The sequence below is a fragment of the Mycteria americana genome, unplaced genomic scaffold (assembly GCF_035582795.1).
Source record: "Mycteria americana isolate JAX WOST 10 ecotype Jacksonville Zoo and Gardens unplaced genomic scaffold, USCA_MyAme_1.0 Scaffold_71, whole genome shotgun sequence".
NCBI classification, from domain to species: Eukaryota; Metazoa; Chordata; class Aves; order Ciconiiformes; family Ciconiidae; genus Mycteria; species Mycteria americana.
Genome location: NW_027445656.1, coordinates 71,912 through 84,088, shown reverse-complemented (window position 1 = coordinate 84,088; position 12,177 = coordinate 71,912). Strand labels below are relative to the sequence as shown.

General features: G+C 53.8%; 1 protein-coding gene across 1 annotated transcript; it reads left to right on the top strand.

Annotated features, from left to right (window-relative positions):
- The first annotated feature begins 8,528 nt into the window (after positions 1 to 8,528).
- LOC142404094 (ciliary microtubule associated protein 1A-like) lies at positions 8,529 to 11,965 on the top strand. Its single transcript, XM_075490505.1, has 6 exons — positions 8,529 to 8,768; positions 9,528 to 9,728; positions 9,951 to 10,052; positions 10,401 to 10,522; positions 10,953 to 11,093; positions 11,879 to 11,965. The coding sequence occupies exons 1-6, from the start codon at positions 8,537 to 8,539 to the stop codon at positions 11,963 to 11,965; spliced, it is 885 nt and encodes a 294-aa protein (XP_075346620.1). The 5' UTR covers positions 8,529 to 8,536.
- Positions 11,966 to 12,177: the final 212 nt, after the last annotated feature.

Here is a 12,177-nt window from a genome sequence, read left to right as displayed (position 1 = left end):
TAGCGCATGTACAAACAATTAGAAAGTATATAAGCCATGTAATATTTCAATAAAGGGTCTTCGATTTATCCTCTATCGGAGTCCGTGCATCAATCCGCTACAAGCTACTACAATTCTTGCAGTCCTTAATTCCTCATCTTCCATGCACCAAGCATGGAAACTCTAGAGCCAGATCCTCACAGTGGTGTCATGTTGCCACTAGGGCCTGAAATCTTTTAAGTTCAGCGTGTCATTGTGGACGACTGCTTGTTAAGACAGAATGGGCCCTCCTCACAGCCTGCAAAAGCTGTGCATTGCAACAGGATGCCAAATGAGAGTGACACACGCAGAAAGCCATGGCATGAGGGTGATGATATTCCAACATCCCTGAGGTCCCTTGCAAATCCAGTCAAATCCAGGAGGATTGGAACAGCCCTAACCATGAGCTCCATGCACTCCAGATGGTCATTGACATAGCGGGTGACACCCCCTACTCGTCTCCCCTGACTGTCCTTCCATTCCAACACTCCAGTCATAGGAGCCATCCCACCACGTCTCTGTGATGCCAATAAGGTCATAGCCCTACAGCTGTGTGCACCTCTCTAACTCCTCTTGTTTATTCCCCATGCTACGTGTGTTTGCATAGAGGCATTTAAGTTTTTGCCTCATCAGAGCACAGTGATGTATTACACATGAAAATCTGAGAATAAAGGACTCGGCAGCCTTGTTGCACGGGAAAAAGGGGTGACAGGGTGAGATACTGGTGGGCAGAGCCAACTGGGGGGGTTACCTGGAGGGAAGGAGCACCAGGAGGAGCAGGAGCCTGCTGCTGTACCTGCCCATGGTGGGGTTTGTTGGGGGCAACCAGCATTCTGGGGGATCCGTCCCCATGGCGATTATTTCACCAGCACCTGCTTCAGCCAGCCTTGCAATGGTTTGATTTTTCGTATCACAACAACTTTTCAGCCATTTCAGCGAAATTTCAGCCATTTCAGGCCATTTCAGCGAAGCCTCCGAGGCGAGCAGCTCTGAGACAGAGGACCGCGTCGGGGGACCGCTGCTGGATCGGCGAAACCGCGGCAAAACCGTGCAGGGAAGGGAGGAAAAAGAAAAAGGGAGGGCGCAGCCACCCCTCCGGCCCCTGAGCAGGAAGGCGGGAGCTCCTGACGAGGACCCGGCTCTGACTCAGCGTGGGCGGGGACGAGAGAGATGGCGGAAATCCCCTTCCTGTACAAGAGCATCTCCCAGGGAGCGCGAGCGACCAGGAGCGCGGCGAACAGGACGGGCAAACAGGGCGTGGCGCATCAGAAGGGCGTGGCGCGGCAGTTTGCGCGGCAGTTCACGCAGGCAGGGCGTGTGGGGAAGCAGAGGCACCCTAGCAGCTCAAGAGGATCTGTGAGAAGTGAGTTCATTCGGTAGTCCCCATCATTCCAGAAGAAACTCAACTATGGTCCTCACTCGTCAGAAAGCGATGCCCTCTGTGCTCGCCAGAGTGGATGTGGCTACCCAGACGGAGCTGCCGGGAAAACATGCCGCCACCCAGGTCTCGGGCTGCAGGGAGTGCCTGGGCATCTTACTGTTCACACGTGGTAGCCATGTGGACAGCTGCGTGAGGTGCGACCAGGTGGATGACTTGCTTTGCATGGTGGCAGAGCTACGGGAGGAGGTGGAAAGATTAAGGAGCATCAGGGAGGCTGAAAAGGAGATCGACTGGTGGTGCCAGGCTCTGCCCCCCCTGAGACGGGAACAGGAGCAGCAGCAGCCGCCAGTAAGAACCCACGATCAAGGGGATCCTCTGTCCCCCCCCCCGCCGGGCTGAAGGCAGCAGCTCAGAGGAGGAGAGTGAATGGAGGCGAGTCCGCGCTCGTGGCGGCAGGCGAAGGCCCTCCTTGCCCGCCTCGCCCCCCCAGGTGCCTCTACACAACAGGTATGAGGCCCTGGAGGTGGAAGGTCAGTCAGTGGAGGATGGGGACGACAGTCTATCTACACCAGTGGTGTCGCCCAGGTCAGAAGAACGTACCTCTCGTCTTACCACCACCTCCACAAGGAAGAAAAGAAGGGTTATAGTTGTGGGTGACTCCTTTCTGAAGGGAACTGAGGGTCCGATATGCCGGCCAGACCCTCCTCTTAGGGAAGTCTGCTGCCTCCCTGGAGCCCGCGTGAAGGATGTCACGAGGGTACTCCCTAGTCTGGTACGGCCCTCGGACTATTACCCCCTACTGCTCTTCCATGTGGGGGGCGATGAGACTGCAACGCGAAGTCCTAGGGTGATCAAAAGAGACTTGAGGGCCTTGGGACGGCTAGTAAGAAACTCAGGAGCGCAGGTTATTTTCTCTTCTCTCCTTCCAGTGGTGGGCAGTGACACCAGAAGGAACAGAGATGCCCAATCTATTAATGCATGGCTCCGTGGCTGGTGTCATCGCCACGGATTTGGTTTTTTTGACAACGGGATGGCCTACGCCGCACCGGGTTTGCTGGCATCTGATGGGATTCATCTTTCTCAAAGGGGAAAGAGAATCTTTGCCCAGGAACTTGCAGGGCTCATTGACAGAGCTTTAAACTAGACTCGAAGGGGGAGGGGGATAATATCAGGCTTGCCCGAGAGAAGCTGAGGGGCGACGTGCCATGGTTGGAGGGAGCGGCTGACAGCGAGGACAGTCGGCCTGAGTCCTCGAGATGCGCGGGGTACGCTTGGGCACAGCCGAAGTTGAGCGGAGTTGAGCCAGGGGATACTGAGACAACGGGAGCCAAGAGGGAAACACCAGTGAAATGCCTCAAAGCACGCAAGGGGTGTTCTCCTATGAAGGAGCCACGGACGACAGCCCAGCTGAAGTGCCTCTACACCAATGCACGCAGCATGGGTAACAAGCAGGAGGAGTTGGAAGCCATTGTACATCAGGAAAACTATGATATGGTGGCCATCACGGAAACGTGGTGGGATGACTCGCACAACTGGAGTGCGGCGATGGATGGCTATAAACTCTTCAGGAGGGATAGGCGAGGCAGGAGAGGTGGTGGGGTAGCCCTATACGTCAGGGAGAGTCTGGATAGTTTAGAGCTCGATGATGGTGATGATAGGGTGGAGTGTCTATGGGTCAGAATCAGGGGGAAGGCCAACAAGGCAGATATTGTGGTGGGAGTCTGTTACAGACCACCCAACCAGGATGAGGAGACAGATGAACTATTCTATAAGCAGCTGGGAGAAGCCTCACGATCGCTAGCCCTTGTTCTTGTGGGGGACTTCAACCTGCCAGATGTCTGCTGGAAATACAATACAGCAGAGAGGAAACAGTCCAGGAGGTTCCTGGAGCGTGTGGCAGATAACTTCCTGACGCAGCTGGTGAGTGAGCCAACGAGGGAAGGTGCCCCGCTGGACCTCTTGTTCACGAACAGAGATGGACTTGTGAGCGATGTGATGGTTGGAGGCTGTCTTGGGCAGAGCGATCATGAAATGATAGAGTTTTTGATACGTGGAGAAGCGGCAAGGGGGGTCGGCAAAACTGCCACCTTAGACTTCCGGAGGGCAGACTTCAGCCTGTTTAGGAGACTGGTCGAGAGAGTCCCCTGGGAGGCAGCCCTTATGGGCAAAGGAGTCCAGGAAGGCTGGACATTCTTTAAGGAGGAAGTCCTAAAGGCACAAGAGCGGGCTGTCCCCAGGTGCCGAAAGACGAGCCAGCGGGGAAGAAGACCGGCCTGGCTGACTAGAGAGCTCTGGCTCGAACTGAGGAGAAAGAGGAGAGTCTATGACCTCTGGAAGAAGGGGCGGGCAACTCAGGAGGACTACAAAGGTGTAGCGAGGCTGTGCAGGGAGAAAACCAGAAGGGCCAAAGCTGAGCTAGAGCTCAGTCTGGCTGCTGCTATAAAAAACAACAAAAAACACTTCTTCAAATACATTAGCAGCAAAAGGAGAGGTAAGGAGAATCTCCAGCCCCTAGTAGATGGGGGGGGAACACAGTGACCAAGGATGAGGAAAAGGCTGAGGTACTTAATGCCTTCTTTGCCTCAGTCTTTATTAGCAGGGCCGAATGTTCTATGGGTACCCAGCCCCTGGAGTTGGAAGATAGGGATAGGGACCAGACTGGAGCCCCCATTATCCAGAGGGAAATGGTGAGTGACCTGCTGCACCACTTAGACACTCACAAGTCTATGGGGCCTGATGAGATTCACTCGAGAGTGTTGAAGGAGCTGGCAGATGTGCTCACCAAGCCCCTTTCCATCATTTACCAGCAGTCCTGGCTAACTGGGGAAGTCCCTGCTGACTGGAGATTAGCGAATGTGACACCCATCTTCAAGAAGGGCCGGAAGGAGGACCCGGGGAACTACAGGCCTGTCAGCCTGACCTCGGTGCCGGGGAAGCTGATGGAGTAGATCATCCTGAGTGCTATCACACGGCATGTAGAGAATAACCAAGGGATCAAGCCCAGCCAGCATGGGTTCAGGAAAGGCAGGTCCTGCTTGACCAACCTGATCTCCTTCTATGACAAGGTGACCCGCCTAGTGGATGAGGGAAAGGCTGTGGATGTTGTCTATCTAGACTTCAGTAAAGCCTTCGACACGGTTTCCCACGGCATTCTCCTGGAGAAACTGGCTGCTCATGGCTTGGACGGGTGTACTCTTCGCTGGGTAAAGAACTGGCTGGATGGCCGGGCCCAGAGAGTAGTGGTGAATGGAGTTTACTCCGGTTGGCGGCCGGTCACAAGCGGTGTTCCCCAGGGCTCGGTGTTGGGGCCAGTTATGTTTAACATCTTTATCAATGATCTGGACGAAGGGATCGAGTGTACTCTCAGTAAGTTTGCAGACGACACCAAGTTGTGTGGGAGTGTTGATCTGCTGGAGGGTAGGCGGGCTCTGCAGAGGGACCTGGACAGGCTGGATCGATGAGCCGAGGTCCATTGTATGAGGTTTAACAAGGCCAAGTGCAAGGTCCTGCACTTGGGCCACAGCAACCCCATGCAACGCTACAGGCTTGGGGAAGAGTGGCTGGAAAGCTGCCTGGCAGAGAAGGACCTGGGGGTGTTGGTTGACAGCCGCCTGAATATGAGCCAGCAGTGTGCCCAGGCGGCCAAGAAGGCCAATGGCATCCTGGCCTCTATCAAAAATAGCGTGGCCAGCAGGACTAGGGAAGTGATTGTGCCCCTGTACTTGGCACTGGTGAGGCCGCACCTCGAATACTGTGTTCAGTGTTGGGCCCCCCACTACAAGAGGGATATTGAGGTACTGGAGCGTGTCCAGAGAAGGGCAACGAAGCTGGTGAAGGGTCTGGAGCAGAAGTCTTATGAGGAGCGGCTGAGGGAGCTGGGACTGTTTAGCCTGGAGAAAAGGAGGCTGAGGGGAGACCTCATCGCTCTCTACAACTACCTGAAAGGAGGTTGTAGAGAGGTGGGGGTCGGTCTCTTCTCCCAGGTAACAAGTGATAGGACAAGAGGAAATGGCCTCAAGTTGCGCCAGGGGAGGTTTAGACTGGATATTAGGAAATTTTTCTTCACCGAGAGGGTTATCAAGCATTGGAACAGACTGCCCAGGGAAGTGGTTGAGTCGCCATCCCTGGAGGTATTTAAAGGACGTTTGGATGAGGTACTTAGGGACATGGTGTAGTGGTGGTTTTTGGCAGTGTTAGGTTTATGGTTGGACTCGATGATCTTAAAGGTCTTTTCCAACCTATATGATTCTGTGATTCTGTGATTCTGTAACTTCCCATCTCAATGATTTCCTATCCTGCTGATGATTTGCTGTCCTCAGTGCTGATTTCCCATCCCTATGATGATTTCCCATCCCGATGGTGGTTTCCCATCCCGATGGTGGTTTCCTATCCAATGGACTCCCACCCCAAGCATGATTTTTTGGGGAAGGTGAATTTCCTGTCCAAGGGGAAGGGATGGTGCCGGCACCGGTGGCCCTGCGATGCCAGCATGTGTGTGCTGCCCCATCCCGCCCCAGTGGTGGGGTTGGGTGGGGCAGGGGGGGAGGTTGGGGCATTTTTGGGTTGTTTTTGTCCTCCCCTCTGTGCCCTGGGTGGAAACTGCTGCTCCCAACTGTGGTGGAACTGTGGTGGCCAGTGCTGGTACCATGCAGCCATGGTGGGGAGCTATCACCAAAATTTGGCAAGTGTCCCATGCCGACTGAGGAGAGAGGCTGGGACACAATGTATAGCATTACAAAAGGAATTCTTGCATTCGTGCACATGATCTGTCCCATTCAAACTGGGGCACCCTGAATGCAGTTTTACACATGGTTCTTATGCCTTTCAAGCATTCAGGTCCAACGCGATTTGACCAATCACTACTTAACACACACATACAGGCTGCTGGTTTGCAAAGCAACTCTAATTCTATGGTGTTGTCATCCATTTGCTTCTTTCTTGATCTAGACTTCCCTGGAGTTGGTCTTGTTGGTTCCTTATCTCTGATGCCAGATAACGGGAGGGTTTCACAGAGGTGTTGGAGGGGCTTGTATGATGGCGTGATCTGGGTAGTCCAGCGGTATCCCTTCTTCTTCAGGGTGGGGGCTGTCCTTCTCCTCCTTGCAATGAGCTGGGGTCCTTTAGTCATGCTGACTGAACCGTGACTGTGCAGTATACAATGTCAACGACATGTATATCAAACTGTCCAACTTAAGGAACCTGATCCAATTTCATACTCTCAAGACTAATTGGTGCTATAGTTAGGAAATGAGATTTTTCATAACAGAGCCCCTGGAGTGTCCCTTTGTGTGGGTCCCCGGGAGGTACTTGTGGAGGTTGCTCATAGTGGGGTGGAGGATGCGGGTACTGGGGGTGATGGTAGCAGCGTGGGGTGGGGGTGCTCTTCCTGGGAATGCCGGTTCCAGACGAAGGTGGGGACGCTGGTGGTGGGGCTGTCAGCAGCACGATGGGGTAGAGATGGCCTTAGCAGGGGGTTGGTTCCAGGCTGTGGTGGGGATGCTGGTTCTGGAGCGGTTGTTCCCACTGGTAACCCCGAGGTGGCACCATGGCTGCAGCCTCTGCCAGGCATGGGGCGTGGCCTGCTTTCTGGGGGTGGGGCCGGCAGGGGCATGCGGTCAAGGCAGTGGAAGCACAAGTGATGCTTGGCAGGCTGCCAGCTCCTGAGGCCTGACCCCATCATGAGCTCAGCAGTGAGGTAACTTTGCACCTCTGAATGTCAGAGGCCAGCTGGAGGAGCGGTGCTAGAGGAGGCTTGGAAGCAAAGCTGACTTTGTCCTGGAAGGCAAGGCTGTGGTGAGGAAATGTGGCTAAGCTGATGAGCTGCAAGAACATTACTGTGAAAAAATACTTGTATCTTAGGAAAGTTTTAACATTCTTTTTCTTCCAGATCACCCTATTTGCTCACCTGTTCCTCAGACAGTCCCACACTGTCCAGCACAGCTGAAGGACACCCCTTTGTTCCTGCATTTCCCATGGATTCCCATGGCCTGATCGCCCTGTGCAAAAGCAACTCTGCATTTCCCATGTAGCACAGGTACAGAGGAAATGGAGAAGAGGTAAGGGTGCATTAGGAGGCATTTGGACTGAGACTCTCCACACTGGTAAAAACCTCCCTCAATGGGTGCTGGATTCAGAGCGCTGTCAGTGAGGGGAGAATGGGGCCCTTCTTTCTGAAGCAGAAGCAACTGGATTTGGCTGTGAGAATCTGCTCTTCCATTAGCAATCCCGTAAAGTAAAACTTCCTCCTCTCAGCCAACACACACGGCCCATTCATGCTGCTTCCTCCAACGCTGCAGATGCATGGGCAAAAGAGAAGAAGGGAGAAAGAAAATCCTCTAGCAATGTTTTACTCTTGGGAACTAGTCCTAGCTTCAAGCCTTGTTTCTTTCCTAAATGGCTATGAGCACCAGGACAGACTCCCGAGGCTGCAGTCTCTTTGGCTACATTTCACATGGATTTTTCTTGTGTTTTCCCAGAAACTGCTGTGGCAAATTTCAGACCAGGTGCCAATCCAAATACTCATACTCAGAAAGGTTTAGCATCTCCTTCAACTTCAGCAGATTGTTTTTTCATGCACTTGTATTTTTGATCTTTTTGTAAACATTGCTCTCATTTTTTTGTTGCAGAGTCAGATACTTGTCAAGTGCTAAAGACAACATAAATCTAAGGAACCCCGAACTTCCAGGAGCTAACAAGATACCAAACAGCATTTGACACCTGCTAATACCCAGGTGCCAACACCAAGGAGTACTCACTGAATATCTTTATTGTCTTCACATTCATATTATGATGGGAGCCCAACAGTATAAGAACATAAGGCTGCTAGATTAAATGCAAAAATCACATCAGTTTTCCCTCGCTGCATGTTCCTGCCGTGCAGACCTCATGAAGGCCTAGCCCTGCAAGCTGGACATCCCCAGCTCCCCCATCAGCCGTATGGTGCAACAGCACATATGACAGGCACCAGGACCCTGTATGATGTCACAGTGCGTCTCCATGATGAGCCAAGGTCTCTCCCCAGAGCCGCCAGCAGCTGACACCACAACCTCTCCTGCCCGATCGCTGCCTGCCCTCACCCTCGCCACGCTCTGCGACCGAGAGCTGCCGCAGCCGACAAGCTCATCCACAGCCAGTGCGATGGCCAAGGCTGAGAAAGGTGAAGCATTGCTGCTCCTCCCGGGGAGGCTTCACAGAGGGCCTCTGTCAGGGAAGGCCCTCAGCAACTCTCCTGCTCTCGCCGTAGGCTTTGTAGCCACCTCCACCATGGACGGAGCCTGGGTGGGCACCTGGAGACCTCATCGCCCACGCGGCCCCATCATGGCCCAGTTCACCAGCCCAGGACCCAAGTACTCAATCCCCGGGACAACAGGTAAAACCACCATCGCAAGGCGGGGGTGGCACATCCACTGCCTCCAGGGGACGAGCAGCCACAGCTCCATTCCCCTTTGCTCCAAGCCTCTGTGCTCTCAGCTGCAGCAAGGACACAGGCCTGCCAGAGGAAGGCTCAGGCTGCTCCCGGGAAAGCCCCGGAAAAGAGCTGCCTGACTCTGCTGAGCACAGAGGTGGCCTTAGCAGGGCCTTAACCCCTGTGTGCACAGGAGCAAGCTTGATTTGTGTCTTTTCTACAAACTTGGTGCTCCCACCCCACCGTTGTCTTCTTCTCCTCTTCTTCTTCTCATCTTTGTCTTCTCCTCCTTCTCTTCCCCTCTTCTTCTCCTTCTTCATCTTCTCCTCTCAGACTTCATCTTCTCTTCCTTTTCTTCTTCTTCTCCTCCTCGGTAATAGCAGTAAAATTTCCATTTCTTTCCCATCGGGGCTCCGGGAAAGCAAAACATCACAGAGGCCATCTTTACATTTGCTTTCAGTTAGCTTAGCAACTGTGTCGGTGTTTCCTGCTTCATAACAATAGCATTCTGGTGATCTTCTGATTAATTGCACAGTGCCTACCTTGTTCTTGCTGGAAGTCATTGTACCATTGTATTGACCCACTGGTATCAGTCTTGGAGGAAATAAATCACACGGGAAGGGAATTTCTTGAGGCCGGCAACTCCAACTACTCCACTTAAAACTAGCTTGAAATATGCAGTTGCAGGCAGGTGTCCTTTTCTTCATAGGCTTTTCTTCCTAGGCTACCTGGATCACAATCCCACCAAAACCAAAGCCCCTGCCTACACATTTCGAGGGGCCAAGCCTCCCGTTGCAGACAGCTGCTCTCCGGGTCCTCGGTACTACGTCCCGCCCTCTATTACCAGGAACGGGAAGTACGTGGGTCCAGCACAGCACATCTGCGGACTGCCCAAGATTAAGACTGAGATCACTCCTGGACCAAGTGAGTACCATTTCTCCAGCCCTTCTTTCAGGCAAGACAAGCACGCCTTACTTTTGCCCTGTGCTACTGGGGTACAAAACCATCAGCTCACGCCCTGAAGGAGCTTCAGAGGTTTCCAGACACAAAGCAAACAAGGCTGAGCCCCTCCCTCTGACCTTTCCTCTTTGGCTTGAGCAAAAGAGCCCAGCTTCACTGCTTTTCTCTGCTTCTCCTCTGCCATAGGTGACTACTCCACCGACAAGGCCAACAAACACCTCTACAAATGCGCGCCGGCGCAGTCCATGGCCTTCCGGCACAAGGTGGTCAAAACCGACCAAAGTCCAGGTAAGGGAGCTTGGGGAAATACACACACTTGCAGCCGGCGTGTCCTCCAGGGAAAATCTGCTGCCCAGCTTTTTCAACAGGCCTAGGGAAAAGCCTCCACAGCAGGGCGCAACGGTCTCTTGAGAAGCTTGCTTGATGCCCCAGAGCACCAACTTCTCTCATCCCACAGAAGAACAGGCAAATCAGGCTTGGAGCTGCCAACACACACCACATGCGACAGAAGAAAGAGGCAGTGGGAGGAGGGACAAGACATCCTTCCTGCTCCTCGCAGCAGGCTGCTTCTCTCCCAGCCAGGTGCTGCCCCTCTCCCCGCAGGACTCACACGCTCTCTTCCCATTCCCCTTCCAGGTCCTGGCACCTACACCCTGCCTAGGCTGGTGGGACCCAACACAGCCTACACCCACGCCAGCCCGTGCTACTCCCTGAAAGGGAAGAGCAAGCACAGGGGCTTTGCTGAAGACCTCTCCAAGGTGAGCTACGCTTCTCTGCTCTCTCATGGCAGCAGCTGAAGCTCAGCTGCTCTCCTCAGGGCAGAAGGACTCCTACACCTCCTGCAGCCTCTCTTAACGCACACTTCCCTGCACCAGCAGCAAAACCCAGGAAGCCACAGGTCCCCTGGCTCTCTTGCTGTTAACAGGAACACCGACACCTGCAGTGCCTCACTGTCCAACACTAACAGTTTTGGTTGGGCAGAGCTCACCAGCACTAATGGGAATCTCCCTCCTCCTCTGGGAAATCTGTCTCTCTGCAGGGGAACAGGAGGTGCCCTTGTTCCAATCGCTCCATGCCCCTCACACCACTCCTCTGGCCAGCCAACTCAACTAGCGCAGCCCGCGTGGGCACCCGGCAAGCATCAACACCTGCCTTTTGTACCCAACCACCTCCTTGCCTCTCTTACAGACGCCAGGTCCTGCTGCATTCCCCAAGGTGGAACTGGACGTCTACAAAAAAAGGGCTCCCATGTACACGATGGGAACCAAATGTAGACTCGGAGGCGACAAAACAGTGAAGCCGGGGCCAGCAGACTACTGCCTGGGAAAGGTAAGGCAGCCTGCCTGCCTCTCCTCCTCTGCTTTGCAACACCCAGCCCTTAAGCATCTCCCCCTTCTGACGGGGCTTCTGACAACTCCAGACCACCTTACTGGAGTGACAAAATGCAGGACGCAGGCCTGCTCCCTTGCCGTGGACCAAAGCCCAGCAGAGGGAGGCCAAAGAACATCTCTTTGCCTCTCCACTAGCTCAGCCATTCAATGCTGATACGTGCTCACACATCACAAGCTCCTCAGGAGGACACTCCGCTGCAGACGGGACAAGCAGAACCAAGAGGGGACTTTTCTCATGCACTGGGCATCAGCTGGGAGGGCAGGGGCATCTAGCAAAATGTGGCTGGAGCTAGAAGACCTCTGGACTTGGAGCAAGTTCCAGTGCCAGCTCAGCTCCAGCCATGACCTTGCCCTGCCAGGTGGAGTGGCCATGTCACTCCATTTTGCGTCAAACACAAGATCTTGGCTGTTGAGTGGCCTTCTGAAAACACTTGAGGGATGTATTTTACCCACACCGAACTCTTTGTCTCTTGGGGAGAACTGCCAGTCACTACCAGCAGCAGACCATTAGAAATGTCCTGCTTGTGCAGGAGGTTTCCAACAAGTGTGCCACTGGGACAGGGGGAGTTAGGTAAAACTGCCCAGACATGCCTGCAGCAATGCACGACAAAGGGCACATGCACATACAGCAACTTGTTATGCCAGACGGCCTTCACTGAAGACAAGTCTTCTTGAGAACAAGGCATCATGGTCACCCTATTTTCCTTACTTTTCCCTGTCCAGGTGACGCTGATCAAGCCCCAGGCAGCTGCTCCCACTTTTGGACTCCGACATTCCCTCTACACGGCTCCTCTCATATCTCTGATATGATTCTAATAAAAAAACACACCCCCAAAGATCTGGTCTGTCCACCTTCAGCTGCAGGGAGAGGAGGTGTGCGTGAGGGAGTACAACCGTCTCTCTCCATTTCATGTTTATGCCTCAGCCAAAACACTGCAGGATGAGGACGAGGGGAGAGCACTGATATCCTTAGTGTCATCAAGGCAGAGAGCTCTGACAGCACGCTTTCACCCGACTGGAGC

Excerpts from the sequence above, each read along its gene's own strand:
- LOC142404094 (XM_075490505.1), top strand. The coding sequence starts at position 8,537 with ATGGCCAAGGCTGAGAAAGGTGAAGCATTGCTGCTCCTCCCGGGGAGG. Across the intron at positions 8,769-9,527 it reads CTCAATCCCCGGGACAACAG|GCTACCTGGATCACAATCCC; the intron begins GTAAAACCACCA and ends TTTTCTTCCTAG. Across the intron at positions 10,523-10,952 it reads TTGCTGAAGACCTCTCCAAG|ACGCCAGGTCCTGCTGCATT; the intron begins GTGAGCTACGCT and ends CCTCTCTTACAG.